At 40.2% G+C, this 17,131-nt stretch overlaps 1 protein-coding gene across 1 annotated transcript in view; it reads left to right on the plus strand.

The window, feature by feature from the left end:
- CCDC6 (coiled-coil domain containing 6) overlaps positions 1–17,131 on the plus strand; it is a 110,950-nt gene that overhangs the window by 65,570 nt on the left and 28,249 nt on the right. The window contains exon 3 of the mRNA XM_077770155.1: positions 4,878–5,006. Coding sequence (XP_077626281.1) covers positions 4,878–5,006 — 129 coding nt within the window. The remainder of the gene's footprint in view (positions 1–4,877; positions 5,007–17,131) is intronic.

The raw sequence follows: 17,131 nt of genomic DNA on the forward strand, positions 1-17,131 counted from the left end.
GGTTTGTCTGCCAGGGTGATCTATGCTGAATCTGGGGAGATTCATTGGGAGGCTTTGGCAGTGGCCCAGTGAAGAATAATAAAAGACTTGAACTAGATTGGGGCCCTGAGCATAGAAAGAAGAGGGTGGTTTGACAGCTGCTCCGGAGGCTGACTAAATGCCAATTGTTAACTGATATGAGGTGTTGATTGAGAATAATGGTACCAGTAACAGAAGGGGTTTGGAGGTGGGAATAAGTGTGGGCCCAAGAGGCATTTAGTGGTGATATAATGAATTTAAGTGAGAATCTTACTTTCTGCTCCAACTGCTCAATAGAGCGGTTAAAAAGTTGGTTCATAAAAGACTCCATGTCTTTTGACCTAGTTTTGAACTTTTTTTGCAGTGCTTCTATGAATAAAATGATAATTGTGTTTTGACAACCCAGTGACTTCATGTAGTTATTGTACTATGGTGGCCTTTACTTGGTCCAGTGCAGTTAGTTCTAGATTTTGGTACTTGTTGGGAAACTAAGGATGCAGGTTGTGGGGTGGGGGTGGTGAGTACACAGAGGTGTTAGCCTGGACCACTGAGAACCAAGGTGGAAGCATCTTGTGTTTATTCTGAATTGCGTTGAGAAAGCTGGTTCCTGGGGCTGCTGGCTGGAGGCTTGTCTCACTTGGCATTGGCTGGATGGACAACAAACACAGACTTGCAAACATGCTTTGCCCCGCCTGGGGTTTGGCAAATCTGCCTCATGCTAGCGGGGAGGCCTGGCTCGACAGCTGACCTACATGTGCACCTGTGATGGCTGTCTTAGGTGAACATTTTGCAGTGTTTCTACTTGCTAGTGAGAATTCTGCCCAGAGTAAAGGCCATGCATTGGAGAATTCTGGAATCTTTTATACAAGAGGCCTGGTTCACAGAGTGGCTTCAGAGAGTCTTTGCAAATTATAAGAAAGATGGCAGTTGTGAATGATTGAACGATGCTTAAGCCTAGCCTACTTTAGATCAAATTAAAGTTACACTTGTCTTAATAGTCTGGAAGCTTGCTTTAGGGCTTCATATATGATGAGTGGGTTAACAAAATGTTGAAGTTTTAATATTTAGAATTTTATAGGGTTAGAGATTGTATCTTGCTTTTGGCTCGTCAGTGATGTTGGGTTTTTTGTTTTGTTTTGTTTTTTGATGGCGAAACCTAAGGAGCAAACTTTTCTTCATATAGCCCTAATTCCATTAAAAATGTGCTGCCAGCGGATCATCTGTTACATAATATAATTTCCATTCTACAGGTTTTTTTACTAATGTTAACAATATATTGCACAAGTAGGAGTCAAAAAACTCTTGCATAATCTTTGTGATTGACTTTATAAAGTGTATTTCTAGAAAATTCTGATTTAAAAAAATTAATCTGCCTAAGCATTTTGCCTTAGATGTATTTAAGGCACGCATAAGAGTTTATTTCAAACACATTAGAATTTGCTTGACTATCTACTTCTCAGTTTCAATGATTTTTGCTCTAGTTCAGGATCACTGACCTTGGAAGATTTAAAGTTGCTCATAAAGTGTTAAGACCTTTTTTTATGCCTACTTTGAAGATGCCACTGACACTGGAGTTTATTTCTGAGAGCTGGCTTGTGTCAGCCTGAACCAGGCTCCCTTTAGGGTTTTTGTGGTGTCATGAGCTGCAGCTTACAGGCAGGTGGATTCGGCCTGTTGGGGCTGAATGACTTGAATTTATATGGTATCTGTTTAAAACCAGCAATTTCTGAATGTTCCTCAGGCAGACTCCGCAGTTGTTAGCTCCTCAAGATCTCTTCCTGCTCTCTTACCTTCCTCTTGCTCGTCGGAACTCTCATGACTTTGAAGGGGGTGTCTCTGTATTTCTCTGTGTGTTTCTATTTGTTTTGGTGGTTTTTTTGTTCCAAGGAAGAACCCTATTTCCTGCTTCTAGTGCTCTGTTCAGAAACTCCATACTCTGCCCTGAAATTGCCTGTCACCTGAGAGATGCCAGAACAAAGCAAGCAGCAAAGCTGTTTGTTCCAGCCCTGACTTTCAGGGGATGATGCACATGTGTGTCTTTGGGAGACAGATCTCAGGATAGCTTGATCTTTTCCAAATGGGTTATTGTAACCCAGAGATCTCACTTGAGTTCTGGTGACAGCAGCTTTGCCATCAAATTTTCCTTAGGGGATAGCTCTTAAGAGGGAAAAGCCTCTTAAAATGGAGAGCTTTTATGGATTTTATTACTAGTTTAATCTGTATTCTTAAAGGAAATACCTAATCAGATATTGACAATATAGACCATCTGTCTAAATAGGAATATTTTCCTGTAAGCCAATGACTGCCTTATCTTTCCTCAGATTAACATTCTGTGACAACTGCAGCTTTGTGGGCCAGACATGTTTCAATGTTAGATTACATCCTTTATTGTTTTAATTTACCTCAGGGCAGAAGAATAATGCTAAAAAGAAAGGGGGATTGTTCTTCCAAATAAAAATGGCAGCGACTGAAAGCATTTTGGAGGAAAACATACCTACTATAAAAATTACTATGCAAAGCATTTAAAGGTTTTGAAGACTAAAGTTCATTTTTCTAAAGCCAGTAGATATCATTTAAGCTTGGGCTTCATACTGTTCTTCACTCTAGATGTCCCCTGTGTCTAACGCAGTACCTACAGATGGGGACACACAGGTAATGTTATGGAGTAAAAGTGTTAGGTGGGGACAGGCATGCTTTGCTCTTTCTTCCTCATAAGTGGTATTGTCGCATCGGGGTCTTTTGTGTCTGAAGTGCCATGAGCTCTTGTTCTCTGTTGGTTTCTCTTATTTCTTTTAATTACTGCTTGATCTTGCAGAACCTGAGTTTTAAAGAGTGAGCTAAAAATAGACTTGTCACTGTAAGCACCTCCTCTCATCTGCTGCTTTTCTGGGTCCCTGCAAGGTTGACCAGCTGTTTTTGGAGTTGCACATCAAAAACAGTTGGAGGAAGAACAGCGTCTGTTTAGTCAACATTTCCAGTGTTAGAAGACTGTCAGATTTTAAACTCTTTCTTTTTTTTTAATACATTTTTTTTTTAATTTATTTCTAGGGGGGAGAGAGAGAGAGAGACAGCGTGAGCAGGGAAGGGTCAGAGAGAGAGGGAGTCACAGACTGAAACAGGCTCCAGGCTCCGAGCCGGCAGTCAGCACAGAGCCCGACGCGGGGCTCGAACCCGCGAACCGCGAGATCATGACCTGAGCGAAAGTCGGACGCTTAACCGACTAAGCCACCCAGGCGCCCCGATTTTAAACTCTTTCTTAACCAAGTGTGTGCTTACAGAGCAGTGGTAACTGTTCAGTGTGGTGAAGGTTTGGCGCAGCTCTTTGGAGGTTGCTCAAGCCTGGCTAGTCTTTCTGGGTTGCCCGTCACACCTTATGCAGGGTTTACCAAGAGACACAGTGACCTCCAGGCCACTGTCCTTGGCAGCCTGTTTTCTTTTGGGTCAAGTGACTCTTTAAATGCCGAGGATGCACGCACTATATGCTAGCGGAGTCTGAAGTGGATTCCTCCTAAGTTTGCTTAGGATCCAGTGGGAGGATACTGGCTTAGGGTTCAGAGCAGAATGCGGGTCCCAGACTCCACCACCTTCCAGCTGAATTATGTTGGTCCACTCACCTATTTTGTCATGTATGAAATGGGAGTGATCGTGCCTGCCTAATGCATATGAAGAACCTGGTACACAGTGTCTGCCTGAAGAAGTGATTTTGAAGGTAAAAGTACGGAGCAGTGTGATCATAGACCCCCACATAAAACTACATGTGTTTTTAGTAGCTTTTACTTAATCTCCCCTTGGTTTTGAAAATATTGGGCCGTTTTACTGTCATTCTCTCCAACCCCTGCCATGAGTCAACACAACATCCCTGTTGAGAATGTTAGAGATAATGTGTGGAACCCCAGTTGTCATTTTCCTTTATTCTCTTTAGGTTTGATGGTTGGGGTACCTTTTAAAAAACTTTTCAATGACTCCATAACTTTATCTTCTATGTTTTTTAGAGAGAGAAAATCTTAAGCAGGCTCAATGCAGAATCCTGCACAAGGATTTGATCTCACGACCTTGGGATCATGACCTGAGCCAAAATCAAGAGTTGGACGCTCAGCTGACTGAGCCATGCAGGCACCCCTAACCTTATGTTTTACTTGAATAAATAAGAGGCCTCCCTTCCAGGCTTTTAGGAAAGATGTGGGAGGTGTGATGTATAGTCTCATTATAGAAAGATAATTAATTGTACTGGTTTTTACCAAAGGATCCTTAATAGTATATTGGCACATAGCATTTAGAATAATTTACTAAATATGTTTTGTGATTGTGACATGTCTTCCTTCTTTACACACATGTAAATCTGAGTAAATTAATTCATTTAATTAAAACCGACGGTGTAAAATTTCTATTTTTAATTTAATTTTTATGGTGTTATAAAGTTTGAAAAGTAACGGTGTGTGTGTGTGTGTGTGTTTGAATAGTAATATCTTTTGAAAAAGTTAATTTTATATTTTGAAGTTTCCATCCTTACTTCATCCCTAGCTTCCCAATTCCTCTCTACAGAAGCACCAACTTAGATTTTTTTAAAAACTAAACAATCTATATTAATCATGGTTTGATGCTCAGGTGTATTTGCCCTATCATTTGGGGCCTTTGGACGCAGGCCAGGGGCCTCTGTACGTGCACTCTAACTTTTGGTCATAAGTTAGCAGGGCCCAGGAGCAGGTTATGCACTCGGTGTACACTTGGGTGTCAGCACAGATGAGGACTGTGACTTCTGTGGTGATACTGTTTGTTCGGCGTAACCAGCTTGTGGAGCCAGTGTCTCTGTGGCCTTTGAGTGTCTCACTTCTCATGTCTGTGACTTTTCCACTTTCTAGCTGCAGCACGAGAAAGCCGAACTAGAACAGCACCTCGAGCAGGAACAGGAATTCCAGGTCAACAAACTGATGAAGAAAATTAAAAAACTGGAGAATGATACCATTTCTAAGCAGCTTACGTTAGAACAGGTAACAATCTCTTTTTTCTCATATTATCAACTTCTTTTTTTTGGCCTCAGCTATCCTGGGGCATGTGAGTGAAAATTATTTTTCAGCTGTTTCTTCCCACAGTGAAGACTTCATTTCTGTAGTAGGAATGACAAGTCTTCGGAGCCCCTGCTCTCTCTCACACACATTCTCTTTCTTTCTTTTTTTTTTTTTTTAACGGCAATTAATAAAGTTTCTGGAGATAACGTTGTGATGTACTAATTCACAGACAGGAAATGTTAGGTTCCTTTTACAACAGGAGAACTATGTGTTTTTAACCACAGGATAGTTTCTGTGAAAGTTCCTGAGACGGTGTTGCTGTGGAACTAAAACATTTTTTTCAGAGGTTCTTGAGAAGAAGCAATTAGCATTTTTCTTTTTTGAATGATCAGCATATTATATGAACCCTGTCTTTTCCCACTATGATTTGTTGGTACACATATGGATGCACAGATTTGGTTGCTTATCCTGCCTCAGCCTCTCATTAGCTGTATGACCTTGCATTACCTTCTTGGGCCCAACTTTTCCATTTGTAAACAGAGAAGGGCAAACTAAAATCAGGAATGGCGAGCTTAACCAGGTACAAAAGGTGGCAAGTTGTAGTGTTCAATCCCTTAGTCCACTGCCCTCGGCACATTTGGTGTTTGAGCCCGGTCCTCGCCTCAGAAATCCCAGCTGGGTCTTGTGCTCCTTCAACACACAGAATTGTGGGCAGCCATTGTCAGCTCATCTATGTTAGTGTGTCAGACAAAAGTACCTATTATCCCTAATGTAGATGCTCCCTAATGCTTTTTCCCCAATCAGATGTCCTGAGATTTTACTTTCCCTAAGATAATTGTAAGAAGCTGACCATACTGTACAGCGATATAGTTTCCATGTATTCAGTATATTGATGAAGGGCTTCTAGCTCTTCGTAATTTCAGTCCTGATTGCCAGTTTGGTGGTTTGACTAAGCCTTTCATGCAAAGTTGTCTGATTTATTCCAATTTTAGAGTCTCTCTGTGCATTTTAGTCCATGCTGACTGGTTCTGAAATCTACCCAGGGCTGTTCTAGTTCCATTATTGTACCTGAGAATGAAATGGGAATGTCAGGTTTGAGAGGAAGTCCAGATTGGTTTTAAACTAATCTAACTGACCTGTTTTCCAAGTTTGTTATTCTTGTATCTCCCTATATCAAAAGGAGGAATGTCACTGGGTTTTCTATGATTGTGAATAACGATCCTAAAAACATTTCTCTATCCCTTACAGGTTAAAAGAAAAAAAAGGTCTATTTTTAAAGGTCCAGAGTAATTTATACTTACCATTCATCTTTGGAATTTAGATGCAGTATCTAAATTTAGAAAAATCCTACCACACACTGTTGAAAAACATTTTGTTCCAAAGTTCACCTGTTTATTTCCTAGGGTAGGTAATAACCAGTTCTGTTCAAGTTAAAAGCTTTGAAGATTCTTATTGAAGGGGTCCTGACACAACGAGTACTTGTTACTGGTACTTGTTCATCAAGAGCTAACCAAGTGACCAAGTGAAATTCTCACTGCTTTGTATTGTGAGAACTTCACTTGGTCACAGCGTTCACAGTGATGGTTAAGTGTAACAAACAGCTCTTAACATTTGTTCAGAAGTTCCTAAGGAGACTCTGGGCCTGGGGCAGTGACCCCCAGAGTTTAGCTGTGGCCACAAGGTGGAGGTAGTGGTCTGGCATGAGAGAGAGGAGAGTGATCTAGTCTATGGGGGAGAGAGAATGGGTTTCTGCCCTGTCTAAAGACTCCAGGGACTTTCAGAATGGAAACCCTTTAAAATGATACCCAAGGTATACATTCTTGCCAGGTTAATGACTTAACACACGTTTAGGGTTATTTCAGACCTTAACAATAAAGAAATGGATTCCACGATGGAATATATGCATTGCAAAACCCTATCCTGGAAATAAACCTCAGGTCTGGGATATCAAGTTCCCATTTAACATTTTTAAATGTTTGTTTATTTTTGAGAGAGAGAGAGAGACACACACAGTATGGTAGGGGAGAGGCAGAGAGTGAAGGACACACAGAATCCAAAGCAAGCTCCAGGCTCTGAGCTGTCAGCACAGAGCCCGACACGGGGCTCGAATCCACAAAGGGTGAGATCACTGAGCCAGAATCGGACGCTTAACCGACTGGGCCACCCAAGCACCCCTCAAGTTTCTGTTTTAATTAAGATGAGAAACTCCCTCCCTCCCTTTTAGTGTGTCCAGGATGATTAACTGTTGGGAATCTTATTCTGTATTTTGTTTAGCTACAAATAATTTTAGTCAATGCTTAGGGGGAATGTTTTTTTTCTTCCAATAGAAATCTGTGTTTCCATGAATGTGATAATCCTCTCTTATTATCATTCATATGATATACTGTATGTCACAGTCTCTATTGTAGAATATATTCTGTATCATAGATTATTATCAGAAAAGCAAAGGCATGTACATTATGTATTATAATGGTTTATATGTAGTTCATGCCTTTGCTCTTCTGACAATAAACATAATTTTTAAGCTGTAAGCTATTTGAAGGCAATTATCCCATGTGTTTTATGGTATACCACTGATTTGTTGGAAGAGTTTAAGTGTAGATTTGGCTGGTAACTGTCACTTGTGTTTTGAAAGGATGTATAGTGTAGTGTTTGGGGTCTGGGAACTGGATTCAAAAGGAACTAGATGTGAACCTGGTTCCTCTGCTTAATATCCTGGTTCACTTTTTGGAGGGATGGGGTGGTGGTGGTGGTGGCGGTAGCTTTATTGAGAATATATTGAGTATATGATTCACATATGATATTGAGTATATGATATTGAGAATCATATTGAGTATATGATTCACATACTATAAAAATCATCCATTTAAAATGTACACTTCACTGGCTTTTAGTATATTCAGAGTTGTGTAACCAGAACCACAATCAACTTTAGAGCATTTTCATTACCTCAAAAAGAAACCCTGTACCCTTCAGCTGTCGCTCTGAATTTCCTGTTCCCCTTAAGCAGCCACTGCTCCACTTCTGTCCCTGTATTTGCCCATTCTGGATACTTAATAAAAATGGAATCATAGGTAGTTTGTCATCTTTTGTGAGTGGCTTCTTTCACTTAATAAAAGGCTTGTATCCATGTTATAGCGTGGATCAGTACTTGATTCTTTTTCTTGACTAAATAATGTTTCACTGTGTGGATATATCCCATTTTGTGTACGTGTTCATCATTTGATGGACATTTGTATTGTTTCTATCTTTTGGTTATTAGGAATAATGCTGTGAACATTCATGTACAGTTTTTCATGTGGATATGTTTTCATTTTTCTTGGGCATATACTAGGAGTGGATTTGCTGGATTACATGGTGACTCCATGTTTACCTTTTGGGGGGATTGCTAGATTGTTTTTCAAAGTGGCTGTGCCATATTGATTATAGCCATCCTGGTAAATGTGAACTAGTATCTCATTGTGGTTTTGTATTTCCTTGGTGACTAATGATTTTGAGAATCTTTTTAGGTGCTAATTGGCTATTTTTATATCTTTGGAAAAATGCCCATTCAAGATCATTTTATTATTGAATTCTTAGCATTCCTTATATAGTTTAGATACAATTCCCTTATCAGATATATCATTTGCAACTCACCTGCCAGGGGACCCTCAGTGTAGTAGACTAGGATTAGTCTAGTCAACATGACTTTAGTGCTTTTATGGACTTTTTTTTTTTTTTAAATGGTGGTCACTGCCTTCAAACCCTATTTGAAAATTTTTGTATAAACAGTCATTGTCCCTTCTTTAGCACTCACATTTTCTTAGGTGACAGTAAGAATATCTAGAACTTGGAATATTCTTTTAGTGTCAAAATACCTTAATCTTGAATGTTTTCTGCCAACCAGGGGGAATTTTTCTTATTTCTCTGGAGAAGAATAACTAGCATCAAAGGCAGTTCACATTAGCTTATTTATTAAGTGAAGTTCAACTCAGCTCTGGAGGGCCTTCTGTGCACTTGGCATGGAAAACTGGAAAAGAAGAAAATAGTGGCCATAAGCAGGTGGACTAGCTACTTAATCATTTTTAGGTAGTACAACAGAAAAAAGTGGAATAAGTTAATGGAGAATTAGTCCCATAATTCAGCTAATACTTACATCATGAACAGGGTTGCCTGCCAGGTACCAGACTCCTGACTCTTTTCTTCTGTAGCTGGCTTAATGAGTATAGTTTTCTTTGTTATTTCTGGAATTTGGTGGATCGTCTTTTATCTGAGCTATCTCCTGTTCCCAAAGCAGAGACACTGTTGTCTAAAGTTGAATTCAGAATTGGATGGTAATTTCATTCGTTAGGATCCACTTTTTAACCTATCTATGTATCTATTTATGTTAAAGTTTATTTATTTAAGTCGTCTATTCATCCAGTGTGGGACTCCAACTCACAACCTTGAGATGAAGAATAGCTTGCTCTTCTGACTGAGCCACCCAGGCACCCCTCATTAGCATCCATTTATAATGACAATATCGTATCCCATGTAGTTTAGGGAAGCTCTTTCCTTGGTTCAAATCTTCCTTCCATCTGAATAAACTGAATGACTTCAAGCAAGCAATTTGAGGTCTTTGTGAAATAGACATTAGCACCTAATTCCTAGGTGTGTTGAGGGTATTCATGTTGCATCCTGACTCTCCTCACACTCCATGCATACTGAAGTTCTTTCATTCCTCCACTCAGAATTGTTCCAGGGTGGACTGCACAGCAAGAGATAGGTTACCATGGCAACCCAGTACACTGATGTTTTTGTACCCGTATATATGACTGGGACAAGTTCCATAAAACAACATTTCTTCTGATCGTCTATTCTATTTCATTTTTAGCAAAATGTAGGTCACAGTGGATTAATTTCACAGTTCAGTAATGGTTCATGACCTGCAGTTTGAAAATCATGCTCTGCTGTGTGCAGTGCTTTCTTACTGCCATGTCTCCATGGCTCTGTTTCCTCTGCTTGGACCACTTTTCTCCCTCGCCTGCCTCATTCCCCTTCATCTCACCTGAATTTCCTCCTCCAGGCAGTTAGGGGGTGTGCTATAAAGTATTTACGTAATGATCAGTGTTTCTCTTCTAATACTTAGTACACCAACAGCGATTAGCAAACAATTATACAAAGTGTTTCTTCACTAAAATCTTTCTAATAAAGGAGAGAAAACACAATGTTGACCTCACCACCATATCCCGGTGACTCACATCTAGTAGGCTCTCCAAAAATGGTAGCTGCTGCTGTTAATAATGAAAGTTTCCATCTAATTTCTATGGTACTTTGCCCTACCCATTTTCTAGGAAAATGAGAATGCATAGTATTTGAGCCACAAATGTCTCACCACCTTCCTTGACCTTGTCTCTTCAATTTATGAGTCAGTATGTGCTCAAATGTCACTTATGACCCAGCCCCTTTGGCTTTCTTTTGTCTCCATGCTGTAGTTAATACATTTGCATGGTACATATCCTATATTAATTCAGCACACCTTTGTTATGTGTCTGCTGTCTGCAAACTCTGCTACGAAAGATGAGGTTAGGTCCCAGTCTCGTGGAGTCTGATCTCCTGGTCCCAGAAGGCCAGTGCGGAGGGATTGAGGAGGGATGCTGTGTGCATGGGTGTGGTAGACGGGAGCAGTGCCGCCTCTGCAGTGACCGGCCCCCAGGAGACGCCCCAAAGCTTCTTAGCACCTGGTTTAATTATTTGTTAATGGACACACGTGGTTGGATAGATCTAAATCCAGCCTTGTTGCAGGGAAGCAGAGATGTGAAAGGAGACAAATGGGAGAGATGACATACAGTAAAAACCAAGTGCAGGCGCTGCATGGAGCAGAGATGCTGGAAACAGAACAGAGCTCATGAAGGAGATGTGAAATTGAATCCTTCCTCTTTGCTACTGGGCAAGGAAAGAGAAGGAGTTGCATCTCTGGTGTCTTTGAGGGCATGGCTTATCTTTACAGTCAGCGTTTTGCATGAGGCAGCCACTAGCTGTAGGCCTCAGTGGTTACCTTCAGCCACCTGGCAACATCAGGTGCTTACAGAGGCTTGACAAGATCCCAGCTTCCAGGATCATTGCAGAGGTGACACCCACTTATTCCTGGTGTCTCTCACCATCTGTAACTAGCAAATTGCAGAGGCTGGGGTTTAGAGTGATCCACTACAATCCTTAGGACAAAATTAAATTTGTTCTTTTTTTTTTTTTAAGTGAAACAATGACACATTTTGTATATTTTAAGTTCTATTAGGAAGAAAGGAGGGGAGCCTGGGTGGCTCACTCAGTTGAGCATCTGACTCTTGATTTCTGCTCAGGTCATGATCCCAGGATCATAGGTTGGAGCCCTGCAATGGGCTCTGTGCTGAATGTGGAGCCCGCTTAAGATTCTCTCTCTCCCTCTCCCTGTCATGCACATGTGTATTCCCTCTCTCTCTAAAATAAAAATTTAATGGAAGAAAGGAAAGTTTTAGGTTTCCAACTCTTAAAATAGTTATTCTTAGTCAAAGATACAAGATAGCCTTTCTGACTTACTTGTATACACAATAATTCAGAATACAAACCAGTTTTGTATCTTTGGTTGATCTTTTTTTAATTGCTGTGGAACCAAGGTATTTTTAAAATTCATAGGGAGTGTGGCCCTACTGGGTTTGTTAGGATTCCATTCACATGAACAGCTGCCCTTGCAGATCATGCTGGTGCGAGTTATCTGGGTGGTACCTGCTGGTTTCTATATGCCATTTTCTCCCCAAAGAACAACCATGTTACTTGAGGGTTCACTTCCATTGAAGAGGTGAAATTTAGTGACCAGTGCATACTTTGAAATTTGATTTCAAAGGCTAATCTCAAATAATGGAAATCTTGGGAGTTTTTAATTAAATGTTTGTATTATGAAAGTAATCTATTGCTCTTTCAAGAAAAATTGGAAAACACAGAAGTACAGAAATGACAAAAACGTTACCTGGATTACAGTCCACCCCTCAAGCAACTGCTGTTCATATTTCTTCTTCATCTTCCCTCTTTTCTTCTTCATTCTTCCTTTTTTTTAATGGTAGGGTATTATAATTTGCTACCCTGCTTTTATTTTTTTTTTTTAATAAAACATCATTAACTTGTGCCTGCACATTTATGCAAGCTGCATTAGGGCACAGCCTGACGTAATCATAGTAAATCGTGAAGTTAGCTGGGTGGCAATTTGTAGCAAATCCTTGAGGATTTGGGGGTTTCTTGAGAAGCTTGGGTACAAGTATCATACCTACTCCTTATTTGGGAAAGCTGGGAAAAAGCCTCAAAGCATAGCTGAAAAATTAGTGGGATTTTGTGCCTTGGAAGCAGGCCAGCTGGGGGCATTCCTCAGTACTCGAAGGAAGCATCAGTGAGCTCTCTTTTTCAGTTGATTTGTTGTATAATCCAGAAGCTGTCAGGATGTGATGAAGCCAACTGAGAGGATCCAACTCCAGACTTGGGAAAATAGACACTGAGCTCTGTCATGGACACAGATAAGTAAGTCTTTCTGCAGGATGTCGGGGGGAAAATCCTCAGAATTTCTTTGCTAGGTCTCATTTCAATTAAGTAGAAAAACTGTGTTTCATATTGTCAGACTTTATTTTGAAGCATCAGATAACACCTGCCATGTGGATCAGTTGGTGCAGATGATGTCTCATTGTGGCAGGGAAAAAATTAAAAATGTGTTTCCTGTGTAAGGAAAGACATACATCCTCATCCAACAGTGTGTGTTTCTGGTCATGAACTGCAGGTAAAAACTCTTGCCAGTTAAATTGAAGGCTGTTGGTATGCTACAGTAAGGGCAATAACGTCCAGAGGATACTGTACTCAGACTTTCTCCTTGCTTGTGATTTTGAAATGCATGAAATCTGTTTCTTTCTGACCAGAGCAGTAATTTGATTGATGATTTAGAAAGGGCATTCTCCTTAGCTAAACATGCATGGTGAATGAATGAGTGGCTAAGTAAATCCACCATTTATGTGTAAGGAGGTGGGATGGATGCGGTAATGACTTATGGAAACTTCCATTTTGGATAAAGCATATCGAGAAGTTTTCCTAATGTTATTTTCTTAAAGAAGCTTATTTTAGATAACATACTGGTGGTAGCCACTGATGTGATACTGTATCTGCAACATACCCTGTGATGGGACTTCTGGGACTTCTCCACTGCAGTCTGGATGTAGCAAAAGAATGTACACCTTGTTCCATCAGTGGTGCTTATTTGGTAAAAGTCCCCTAGAATTATGAACCCACAATGCAAATTTGTATATTATTATCTTGGTGTTAGGTGATGAAAACTTAAGTCCAGAAACCATATAAATCTGAGTAATTATATGTGTTTATTTTTTCATAAAAGGCCTTCATTTCCCACCATCACTGCACAGAAGCAAAATTTGTAAAATAACATATGAAAATGACATTATTTCATCATTTTATGAATAATAACATTATGAAAATAATGTCATTTTTACATGTTAATATTGATGAGATATTGTCCTGAAGTTCTATTTATCAGAGTACAAATCTAATTTTTAAAGGAGCAGCTTTGAGAAAAAATATTTGGAAGCTATAGTATAGAAGGTTGACAATGGGTTATCTGGAAAATTCTTAGAGTATTTCAAATAGCTGACACTTCACTATTATTCTCTGAGAGTTGTTGGCTTATTCTGGATTTTGTATATATAAATTATCATCTTCAGTTAATGGATGTACTGTTAAATTGTACTGGGAAATTGTCAGCTTTTAAGATTAGACATCTTTAAATTTCTTCTGTTACAAAAATAGTAAATGTTCGTTAAAGAATTGGGTGGGAGCAGGAGAAGGCAGGAAGAGAAATTATCACCAATATTCTGTTCACCCAAGGGGCAGCCTTAATTATCTTGCTGTATAGTTCTTTATGATTTTTTTTTTACATCTTTTTCCTTTTTTTCCCCTCTATCAGTATATTCCTGATGTACATAAATTTTTCACCTGTGATTTTTGACTTGGACTTAAAAGTGAGCAGCCTTTCTCGCCTTTTGTCTTGCTCTTCACTGACCAGCTTCCCTGAGTTCTTACTTGCTCTGCATTGCACAAGCAGTGGTGATGACCTAGAACTTGGTTTTAATTTTGAAACCAGCTGCAGCTTGCTTAATCAGATAGGTACCTCGGGGGCTCTGTGGTCTGTGAACACCTGTCTTAACTCATCTGTAATAAAAATTGGCTGTTTGATTTCTATAAAAAACCCTTTTTTCAGAAGGCAAGGGTCAGATGTCTTCCAGCTGGGAGGAACATTGTATGGGCTGAGCGAAATTCCACTGATTGCCTGAACAGACACCAAGAGAAGCACCAACAGTGTTTTTTAAGTGTCTGTTGCTTTAATTTGTGAACAAGGCTTTGCCACGGAGCAAGGACATGATGTATTATACTCACCTCTTTTCGTGTGAGTTGCACCTGATCTGTTTTAATAGCCCCCTCATGAATCCTATTCTTCCCTAAGTTTATGTAAAACCTTGATTAACTTGGGTTTATTGGCAAAGTAGGATGGAATGAGGTAAGATCTTTTATTGGCTCTACTCCTTGTTGTAGAAACAAAATGGTCTTATCCTATTGGCGCTGCTAGAACAACACAGACTGGCTTTATTTCTATTTCTCATGGTTCCGGAGGTTGGATCTGGGTCCCGGTATGATGGAGTTCTGATGAGGACCATCTTCCAGGTTGCAGACTGCCACTTCCTCTTGTACCCTCACATGGGGGAGAGCAGACAGCAGCAAGCTGCAAGGTCTCTCTTGACTTCTAGAAAGGACATGAATCCCATCATTACAGGGCCCTGACCTCATGACATCAACTAAGCCTAATGACATTCTAAAGGCCCCGCCTCCAAATACCATCAGATTGGCAGTTAAGGCTCTACCATATGAATTTGGGGGTGAAGGGACACAAACATTCAGCCATTGAAAAAATGTTTTCATTTTTTTTTACTGTAATTTAGTCATTTTCTGAGTATTAATTATACTGTTATTTTCCCTGGTTATCCTGTTGTATCTCCAAGGTCACCACTTTGAACATCTATAATGTATGAATGATATAATAAATTGACTGGGAATTGGGCTGAATTATTAATAGCCTTCAGATACTACCTAACTTGGAAGGTTTGGGGGGATTGTTGTACTAATCCCCAGTACCCACTTGTTTTCTCAGGAATTATCTCTCTCAGGAAAAAAAAGTCTAGCCAACTAAGAGTTTGGTTAATGTCAGTCTTAGAGGGTTCTGTGATTTCTTTTTTAAACATGGGGTACTCTCCTTACATCATCACCACCTAACTGCCCTCTACTCTATGTTGTAACAGACTGTGTTCTGGTTGTATGATAGCTCTTATTCCATGGGCTTTTCCCTCTCTTTTATTCTCTTAGTTGTAATGGGCTGCCTTCCAAAAAAATTTTTTAAGCCATAGGTTTGGGATTCAAAATACATTCTCCTGTGGAAACAATGATAATATGGTTAGACTAAAACTTGTCAATATAGATTGAAAAAAGTCCACTAAGACCTTCCAGAATTCTATAATTGAGCACGACGATTAGGCTGAAGTTCTCATGAGGCTTTTTGGCTAACCATTTCTTTCCCACACCTCTGCTCCCATCCCAGTGTCCTAGTTCTCTTTAAATCGGAAAATGCTGCAGTGAGAAAGAAGTGTGGTGGTGTTTGGAGCCATTTCTTGGCTGCCCCCTACCTTTTGCTTTTTTGGTGATGGGTCAGTATCTGCCCACTGAGAAGATACAGATAGGATGGGCTGTGAATTCAGATGAGCCAGCTAGATTTTTATACTCTTAAGTTTATCCACTGAAGTTTCCATATTTATTTTGGGAGCATAATAAGAACTCTTGGTCTGACGTTAATTAACTTGCAATGGGAAAGAGAGCCACTGAAGAGAAGAAAAGAATTTGGCAGTCCATTGAGCTGACTTAATTATAAAGCAGACTTTCAAATGAGTATTATACAAATCTGCGATATCCACTGGTGCTGAGTACTCGCAGAATCAGCTGTCAGAGGGGCTTGGGTTTGCCTGAGAATTTGATGTTGGCGATAGATGAACGGGTGCCTGTGGCACGAACACTGAATGTATAAAGCCTTCAGATATTATTAGGAAGGAGGTGGGGAGAGTATGACAGTTAGAGACCAGCGTAATGAAAGCAGTGTGTCACTGGGATGATGTTTCCATTCAGGCAAGACTCTCTGACTTACTACTCTGTAAACTCAACATACACTGTCAGTTTTGAGGATTGTCCGATATCAGGACAGTGTGAGCACAGAAAATCTACTTCTATCTGAATCGGCAGAGCTGGTGTGTATGCTCTGGCTCTAGATGTATATGGGTTGTGGAATTAGGCAAGAGGTGGAGGGGCAACTCTGATCCAGAACTCAAGGGAGTATTAATCATAATCATACTTAATCATGATAATACCATTTCCTCTAACTTCTTTGCCCTTTCATGTCAGTGAGACATCCTCAGCAATGCAGACAAGTTGAGATTTTTAATTTTTAAAAGCATTCATTCATTCATTTATTGAAAACTGAGATTTTTTAAAACTAAAAAAACCCTGAAAGACCCTACCCTTTCTGAGGCTAAAGACAACGTGGGCTCCTACAGCACTGCCTGCCTGTGTGATGAAACCCCCCTGTCTGAGCCGCTGAGCTGGGGCCTTCTGTGTCATCTGCTCATGGAAGTAAGTTTGTAGAGCATTGGTACAGCAAACTTGGCTTTCACAGGAAGCTTTCATTCACTGAAGTGGGCAGTAAATTGACAGCTTGTAGCTCAACCAATAAGTGCTGAAGAGAACCTGGGATTTGCGTACCTTTGCAGCTTGTTTCTCCCACTCTCTTAGCTGTGTCGGCATTGTCTCAGACTCTCTAAACTACCCTCTGCTCTGCTGCTCTCGAGAATTGTTGGCTTGCAAATCAGAATAATTTACCCTAAATCTCACTTTCCCTTCAGGATCTCCATAGTTGAGGGTTGGAGAGAGCCCAGGTCTTTTGGCCACTGTGGGGACTGCTGCCACTCCTATCCTGGAGATACTGCTTTGCCGGAGTCACACCATCTCCCAGGCCAGTGGTCCCTCATGCT

Source organism: Crocuta crocuta, unplaced genomic scaffold (assembly GCF_008692635.1).
Source record: "Crocuta crocuta isolate KB4526 unplaced genomic scaffold, BGI_CrCroc_1.0 scaffold46, whole genome shotgun sequence".
NCBI lineage: Eukaryota > Metazoa > Chordata > Mammalia > Carnivora > Hyaenidae > Crocuta > Crocuta crocuta.